The 9,351-nt window shown below is 34.3% G+C and overlaps 1 protein-coding gene across 1 annotated transcript in view; it reads right to left on the minus strand.

Moving 5' to 3' along the window:
- Nucleotides 1-9,099, minus strand: part of LOC106471858 (myosin-11-like) — a gene marked incomplete at its 5' end in the record, with an annotated part of 36,516 nt that extends 27,417 nt beyond the window's left edge. Inside the window, 2 exons of the mRNA XM_022400469.1 lie at nucleotides 3,661-3,951; nucleotides 5,890-9,099. Of these exons, the coding sequence (XP_022256177.1) occupies nucleotides 3,661-3,951; nucleotides 5,890-9,099 (3,501 nt within the window). The remainder of the gene's footprint in view (nucleotides 1-3,660; nucleotides 3,952-5,889) is intronic.
- Between the last annotated feature and the right edge of the window lie 252 nt (nucleotides 9,100-9,351).

Below are 9,351 nucleotides of genomic sequence, written 5' to 3' on the forward strand. Positions count from 1 at the left end.
AGTTGTTCGGGTTTTTTTCATCTAAAAAAACGACATTAATTTCTTGCCGACCTAATATCAACATACAATTTTTCAAATTATTGTCGTTTATTCTTGTGTATATGCAGTTTCACATAATATGTTTGTCAATAAAGTCGTTAAATTTTTATCACTCTGTCTAACTAACAATTCTGTTCTGTGTCATTCATTGAAGTTGACACCTTGTCTACCCGTGGGGACGACAGCTATGAAGTTATTCTTAGTATGTGAAAGTAGACAGCAGTTTTCTCCATTGATAGAGATACAGTACCTCAGCAGTAAGTCTGAAGGCTTATAACCCCCCATAAATGGGTTTCGATACCTGTAGTGGGCGTAGAACATATAGCCCACAGTGTAACTTTATGTTTAACTACAAAAAAAAAAAAACAGGTCAGACTAGAGGTTAAACTTCTATTTTCATTAGATACCAATAAGCCTAGATTTGACGAGTTCTGGTACTAAAGAAAGGCCCTCTTGGGGAGCGAGTAATTTGTGGGAGACAAAAGATAGATATGAAATACTATTTTCACATGTTTTTAAATCCAAAATGGACAAATTAAGAGGAATGTGGAAAAAAACGCATCTGTAGTTTATATGATTTGATCACAAATTTTAGGCTGACTGATATGTAAGGTGATGTTTTCCTAGACTGGATTAGTATCAAAATCACATAGATTTGAAGAGAATAGAGTCTAAAACAAGTTTAGAGAAAACAGACAATCTAGAAATCTCTCTCAAGTAAAAGCGATTGTCCTTTAGGATAACTCAATGCAAACACTGCTGTTTTGTGTTTGAAATAACTATTATTTTCACTGCATATCTACATTTGTGTCCAGTCTCTCTCATATGTTTTTGCACAAACTCAGAGAAATTCAGAATTACTTCGTAATATTTCCTGATCGAATCTTCCATTATATAGCTGACCTATCTTATTTACTCTTGGGGTAATCAGTTTCGCTTGTAAATCTCCAGTAAGATAACACTCATAACAGGGTTTTAAACCCCAAACCACGAATCTGCACAATAATTTATAATTGTGATTCCCTTTGGCCACCGGTGTTATGAAATTTTTTAATGAAGGTATACTAAGTATTACAGCCTAGCTGAGAATTCAGCTGTAAGCTCTTCAGAGCGCATAACGCTAGATTCTGGGGTGGACAAGCGCAGTTAGCTCATTGCACAGCATTGTCCTAAACACAAATCAACAGTGACTGATAAAATTATGAAGTAATAAATGTTAGAAGGATAAATAAAAACAGTAATAAAATATTGCTGGTGTTGTTTTATCGCAAAGCTACAAAGTAGACCATCTGTGCTCTGTCCACAGCGATGAAACGAACTCTGGATTTTATCTATATAATTCTGTAAAATTACTGTTTACATGTCGAGGAATAAGAGAATTACTAAAATTAGAACGAAATACAAGTTTTTGTCTTATAAAAGAATTGAAATCCAATTACAACAAAAATAAATCTTTTTTTTTGATTGCAATAAATGTAGTACTTGATAATAATGAACAATGCATTAAAAATAAAGACTTCCTAAACAGGAATATATAAGTATTTACACAGTGGGAAAAAATACCAAACAATGGATGGGAAAATAATATTTAAAGAAACATGTGTTCGTAGTTTTATCATTATTTGTGAGTAAGAACTGAAAAAAGTTCAATACTCACTTTAGGCTCAATAGCAGACCAAGACACACGGTAGTGTGTCGTGCGGCCAAAACTACCTGTAGGACACACTGTTTTTGTTTGAAGTTAAGCACAAAGCTACTCAATGGGCTATCCGTGCTCTGCCCAGGACACACTGTGTGTTATTAACAAGAGTGATAGTTTAGCAATTTTCCACTTTCTGTAGCTCGGACTATGGTAATCCATCACATACTTTCAAATGATGTGCTCCACTGGACCATATACCAAAGTTCAATACACGAGAGATTTTACCATCATTCTGATCCAAACTACGGAGGGTAATTTTTGTTTATTTTACGGTGTTAGGGCAAGAAATACAGAATCTTTTATCCACAGTTCAATACATTAACCAATAGAGCCACGATCAGCCCTGCTAAAAATAAACATCGTAAGTTTAGTGTTATAAGTACATTTCAGTATATCTATTATATTTTGTAGTTAAGACAAAGTTATTATGTCTGTCTGAGGGAATCAATCACTCAGTAGTACCCTACTATCCACCGTCCACGCTAAGGGATTGAATGGCACTCTTCTAATGCACCTACAGCTTAAATATTTTGTGGTATCGCATGAATTCGAACTTGGATCGCCAGCTCTTAAACACAGAACTCTACCACAGAGCGTAAAATATGAAGAAAAACTAACTTCTAATAGCACGATGAATCCTTATTCGAAAATAACCGTTCAATATTCCTTTTCACCTGGACTTTGTAATTTGTTACTACAAATTTGCTACATAGTTATTAATTTTGGGTAACTGTAAATAAAATATTGATAGAAAGGTTTAACTTTTAAGAGAACAAATTTAATTGTGTTTTATTTTGAATGATAAATTTTTTTTCATTAGTTGTGATATTGTTTAGAAGAAAACAAGTAACACCATAGTTAGCCTTCGTTTGTTTGAAGTTAAGCACAAAGCTACACACTCGGAAAAAATACCAGACAATGAACGGGAAAATATTATTTAAAGCCATAAATGTTCGTAGTTTTATTATTATTTGGGAGTAAGTACAGGGGGCAGTAAGTATTATGTATGTATTCAATAGATACATAAATTATGCTCTGTGTTTGTTTGAAGATCTTTATTTTCAGTTACAATACCCTCATGCGCTTTAAATATTTGTAAAATATCTTAAGTAGTTGCTAAAGAATATTTGGTTTGTGTTTTTCAGTAAACTAATCATCAATCTTGTGCATCAAAAGATATCTAATATTCAGATCTACTATTTCAGGGGGTTAATTGCCCTTTATAAGACCGATTTATATATGCTAATGCAGTGGCGAGGTGACACAGTGAGATTTAGCCCCTATATAATTAGCTCATTCACAGCGAATTCTCGGCTTATGGCTGGATAAATAAGTCCGAGGAAGGTTATTCGTACAGCGATATTGTTAAACGATAAAAACCTAAAACTCACAAGGTTTCAAAGAAGGGAGCCTTCAATGGTTCTCTTGGAAACTAGCACAACAAAACGTTTATAAAAGGATCGGGCTCCCCAAGCCAATGGAGAACAACGCCCTCATCCGCTAAGTGAAGAATATGTTCAAGAAAGATAGCCCTCTGACCCAAAACACTGTTGTGATGACGCTGGGCGTATCTCTTGGCACAGTTAACAATGTTATAAATAAGGACTTGAAACTGACGCAGGCTCAAGCCAGAAATTCACAAACTTCCAAACACACCTATTAAGACACCCCCCCCCCCCCCCCCCCGATGTAGTTTGTCACGGAATGTGGTCTGCGACTAGCGTCGCCGAACTTCGTTGAATTTTGTGCACTGGTAATTGTAATATCGGGTTGTAATGCGTAATCACAGTTATCAGACTGAGGGCGATCGATAATGGAAGTAGAAGTACCATAAAGTCCATTTCATCTTCAGTATGATAGTTTACTTTTTATGTTTATTACTACACTGTAGTTTCGAAATAGATAAAAACTTCACTTACTTGTTGCTGTAATTGTGCGTTAACGTTTCTGAGCCCTTCTCTCCACTCTTCTTCAATGTCCATCGTTTCAATTCTTTTCAACAGTTTAATTTTGTCTTCTTCTAACTGAACTATTCTATCAAATAGTTCTTGAGATTTTCCAGAACTAGCGCGCAACTGCAGCAACTCATCTTGAAGCGATATTTTATCTTTTTCTAAGCGGGTGATGGTGTGTTCTTGGTTTCGGCGGACACAGTCAAGGTCCTCCAAGTGGGAGTTGGAAGCAGACAAACACTGACGAAGACGAGTAACCTGTAGTGACGAAAAAATTTCTAAATATTTAAATATCCTCACACTGAGAGACTTAAAATAATATATCAATAACATACAAATAATTGGGTATCAAGAGTAGTAACAGAGAAGTTAGTGTATAATCGGACAAACATGTACGAGTTGATATTCTGGTCTGTATAAGTTGTTCTGAGCATTTGTTCGACAAACAACACATACACACCTGGTTTGTATAAAAGAGTATGCTTTTGGTATAATCTTTCTCTTAACAGATCAACGCTTTGTTCAGATAAATTCTCTGAACTTGGTGTAGAGTCATACCCCGTCACGTGCCAGAAGTTATAGGGTATCAAAGTATTCGACTGTCCAGAAATGGTATGAAGCAAATGGACATTGCTAGAACAATAGGGTACTCCGGTGGACTGTATCCAGAAACCTGAAACGTCACTGGACTAAAAGAAACGTTGTTCCAGGAAAGTCTACTGATAGACGCTGAAAATCTACTGCTCGAGATGATCGTGTTTTGATCAGATTAGCACATCAAGGTCGAAAGAAGTCTTGCAACACCTTACGACAGAAATGTCGTGAACATATTCAGTGAACAGGATACTGACCAAACAAGTGCAGGATTATCTTGACCAGGAGGGCGTTACGAGATTGCCATGGCTAGCAAAGTCTACAGATTGTAATCCTATTGAAAACTATTGTTATATTTTGTCATTATATATGTTTTGGTAAGGTTTTGTTGTGATGGGTGAAACGCTAAATTACACACCTTTCTATAGGTGTCTGATAAAATTGTTAGCTGTTCTAATAAATCGTTGATGATGTATATAGAATCTGTCTAATTATACAAATTACATATGTAGACGTTCAATGTAACATGCATTACTCAGTTTGACAGCACTAAGTATATTTGTATTCCAACTTAATAATAACGATCTTATTTGTTAAAAATACGCAAACGTTTTGGCCAAGACTGTATGACCTACTCTTGTGAGTTTGGAATTTTGTACCACCACAAAGAAAGGGTATTTCTTTTCAAACTTCCCAAACTTTACCAGTTTCAAGTTTCATATATATAATGAAGTACACAGTTGTGACTTTCAATTCCGAGTAGGTCATGGGTAATGCAATTTGATAGCATAGCATAAGCTGCACGTTCCCCAAGTCATTTACAACTTATAATGACGCGAATAGTAGTTAGACACGGTTCAAAGGGTAATCAAAAGGGTAATAAAACAATAACATTTAATTACAAATAGATGTATACTGTTACGAGTTTAAAGTTACTTAGGATAAATGTATATAGTTTCATGCTACATTTGAAGTCATTCTAGAAAGAAAAGGAGGGTAATTTAGATTTATTTTGATTTTCTCTTTTTTGTGGGGGTTAGGAGATCAGTCAAATTGACCAACCTTGTATAGAGTTAGGGTAGAGAAAATACAGATAAAATATGCATTTGAAATATATTTAGGAGGTTTTAGAGATTACACAAATGAAATTTGGGATTTTTGAAATGAAGAAAAGTATTTTAATCTTAACATGAAAATCACTTTGCACACGGGTTATTCAAAACAAATATTCGATATATTTTAGGGACAAATTTGTTTTTTAATTTATTAAAAATACTTCACTGAAAATATGATTTTTTGTATGGGAAAGGCTAATAATGTTTACCGAAAGGATAGCATATTTCGTGAAGATATATACATTATATTAAAAGTTAGTAGTATCAAATTTATAAAGACTTTATACGAGTACAAAAACGTTACGTGGTTGGTCAAATTGACCAAGCCCGTGTGGAGAGAGATAATATGATAATTCAACATTTTATAATATGTTTAATAGTTGTAACAATAAGTAATCATTAAAATAACCTGACAAATACAGTATTTAGCTTTCTAACATGACTAACTTAATTATACAGATAACGACATAATTTTGTATCTTCTTACCTCTAGCCTTAAGTCTGCTTCAATGCTTTCAAGTTCTCTTATTCTGGTGTCTTCCATGTCACGAAGATGATACTTTTCTGCATTTTTCTTTGTTTGAGCATTAGGCACTTTAAAAGAATAAACGTCTTCTGTTACATTATCATTTTTAGTTTTTAGATCCACTATCTGTTTTTCTAATTCTGAAATTCGAAACTCATAGCCTTCTTTGAAATGAAGATCATCCAAGGCATTTTGAAGGCTTACTTGTAAATTTTCCTTTTCTTCTTTCAGTGCAGTTACATAAGTTTTTATGTAGTCTTCCATTTCTTTTGTCCTCCATTTTAATTTTGCTTCCACCGTATGATGCTCTTCCTCTAAAAGTTTCATACTATATTTGTATTTCTGATCACAGAGCTCAAGATCACTTGATTTAAACGTTATTTTTTTCTCTAATTCCATATATTTTTCATGAAGCAATGCGACTTTGTCATCAAGATTCTGATTTTGAAAACGAAGCTCTATTAATTCTTTTTCTAATTTTGATTCGTTTCCAAAACGTTCCGATTTTAAGAGTTCCGGTTGTGACTTATGTGCCTCTTTCAGTTTTTCTAGACGATGTTTCTTTTGTCTGACCTGCTCTTCAAAGCAGTTTTGTTCATCGTTTCTTGTTTCTGCTATTCTGGGAAAAATTACATGATGTGATATACCAGTAATTTGTTGAATCAATTCATTGTTTATTATTTTTGCTTCTTCTTTATATTTAGTTACCTGATCTTTCATTTTTTCGATTGTTTTCTCTAAACCTTTTATTTTATGACTAAGATTTGCAACTGCGTGGTTATGTCTGTGTTCTAAATCTTCAAGTTCTCTAGTGTGTTTTATCTTGAGATCCTGAAATGTTTTCTGTATCCATTTTACATTTCTTTCAAGATTTTCTAAATCTGACGATGAAGCTTTTTCAAGAAATAAAGGTTTTTCTCTGTTCAGCATTTGAATGTTTTTCTGTGGTAACATTTCTTCTAGTTTCCATTTTTGTTGCTGCATCACTCTTTCTTTGTGAAATATTTCTTTTCTTTCTAATTCTTTTTCGTATTCATATTTCATTCTTTCTTGTTTACAAAATCGTTCTTCCAGTCTTTCTTGACCGCTATCTAAACTTAACATTGCGGAAAGAAAATATTCACATCTCTGCTGTAAAATGCCATTCGCTGTCACTGGAATGATTTGTAGCTGAAAAGGGAGAGATATTTGCATTTCTTTGTCAAACGTATCATACTTTCCAATGGTCAAAAGGTTAAGGCATAGTGGTGTTTTCTGTTCTTTTTCTTCGGGCCCATTTAGAAATGGTAGACTGACAATTACGCTGTTTATGTTTTTTTTCTTACAAGTCCCAACGTGATTTTCCAAGTCATGTAACTTCTTCCAAAGAAGGCCATCCAGTTGGTAAGGTTGCACTTTCAGTGTAGAATCTTTTTGTTTTATGTGAAACAACGAATCTCTTTGTTTTTCATATTTCACTTCAGAAAAAAAACAAAGAGAAGGTTTGGAAATTTTATGGATAGTATTAATTGCAGGATTGTGATAGCAAGCATCAAACTTTGCCCGAAAGTCTTCCAAGGTTTGAGTAAACTTTTCTAACACCATTCGAGAATTATCAAAAGGGCTAACATCAACCTGAACTTCTACAGAAGATTTCTCACATGACATCTTCACATCTGGATTTATAGTTTTAACAAGTTGAAAAGTACCAGAGCGCATCAAACAGCCACAGTTTTGATGAGTGGCAGCAGACAGTAAATGAAATAATGACTGTTCAAGCTTAAAAACTTTCTCTCGCAGTTCTGTTTCAGATGCTTCGAGATTTCGGATGTCGACTTTAAAGTTTTGCAACAGCGCCTCCATGTGGGTTATTTGTGAACGAAGTTCACTTTTGGACGGTTCTGTTGCTCTGAACTGCTTAATGGCGATTTCAGAGTTCATGTTTTTTTCAGATAAATCTTCCTTTAATGACTCATGTTTTTTAAACAAGCTGTTGATTTGTTCTTGTAACTTTTCCTCTCGATATCTATCATCATTTTCTACTTCTTCCGGCTCTAGCAGTTGTGGTTTAAGTTGATGTTTCTCTACTTGTGTTGCTACTAGCTCTGTCTGTAGCCGCATTTTGTCTTCGTCGAACCTAGCTTGTTGTTGTTTTTTAAACAAGTTGTTGATTTGTTCTTGTAACTTTTCCTCTCGATATCTATCATCATTTTCTACTTCTTCCGGCTCTAGCAGTTGTGGTTTAAGTTGATGTTTCTCTACTTGTGTTGCTACTAGCGCTGTCTGTAGCCGCATTTTGTCTTCTTCGAATCTAGCTTGTTGTTTCTCGATCTCCATTTCCCACTTGTTTATTTCATCACAACTGTTATGATGAGAGATACAATTTCCAGATTGAATCTTGCACATCTGGTTTTTTTCTACTTCTAGTTTTTCATTTAACTCCATGAAAAACATGTTCGAATGATTACGGCGTTCAGAAAGCTGGTTTTCTTTACATCGTAAGTTGTTCATCTCCCCAAACTCTGATCTCATTTGCTGGAATTCCTGTGATGTGTGAAGGTTAATTTTTAAATCTGAATGCTCCATAACATATTCTTCAGCAAAGTTAAACTCCGAGGACTTAGTCAAAAGATCTTCTTCAGTTTCATGGAGATCGGCAAGACTACTTGGACCAGTTGAATCTCCTTTTCTGCTGTCGTCTCCAAGACCTTCGTCTTCACTTGTAGCAGTTCCTAAGGATTCGGGCTCTTCAGAAACGTCTTCACTTTTATCGATTCTGAATTTGGCATCTGAAGTGCTGTGCAAACATGGTCGATGGTCCAGTTGTAAAAGTTTCTGTACGTGTTCTCTAGCCGACACGTAGTCTATATGTAGTTGGAGATTATTTTCCTCAAGTTCTTGCTTTGACTTTTCTACTGCCGCTAACTTTCCAACCAACTCGTTGTTTAGCCTCTCATATTTTTGTAGTTTATCTTTGAGATAATTATAAGCTTTACAAACTTCCGTGTATTGTTGTTTCAACCATTCTTTTTCAACATCTGGAAACACCTGATTATGTGGATCTGAAAAGACTGGCACTTCCTCCACTTTACATTCATTTACACGAGCTGAATATGTTTTGAGTTTTATTATTGTTTCCTTTAACAATTTATTTTCTTCCAGTAGCTGTTTTATACATTTGTCCTCGAGTTTCTACAAAAAAGAAATACATCGAGTTCAGTGCTTCAGGTACAATATGTTAATCATGAGAATATAGTTTATTCATTCTTTTTTATTTCTAAAAAAATAGTTATCAATTTATATTTAAAGATATTCAAACCTGCGGTAATATTAATTCATAATTCATAGTATCTTATTTTTGAAGTTAATTAGAACACATGTCTCATAAAATCAAAACCTCAACCTAAACTGTCAGGTTTTTCTCATATATACACCTGGAAAAAA

This window comes from Limulus polyphemus, unplaced genomic scaffold, assembly GCF_000517525.1.
Source record: "Limulus polyphemus unplaced genomic scaffold, Limulus_polyphemus-2.1.2 Scaffold4906, whole genome shotgun sequence".
Taxonomy (NCBI): domain Eukaryota; kingdom Metazoa; phylum Arthropoda; class Merostomata; order Xiphosura; family Limulidae; genus Limulus; species Limulus polyphemus.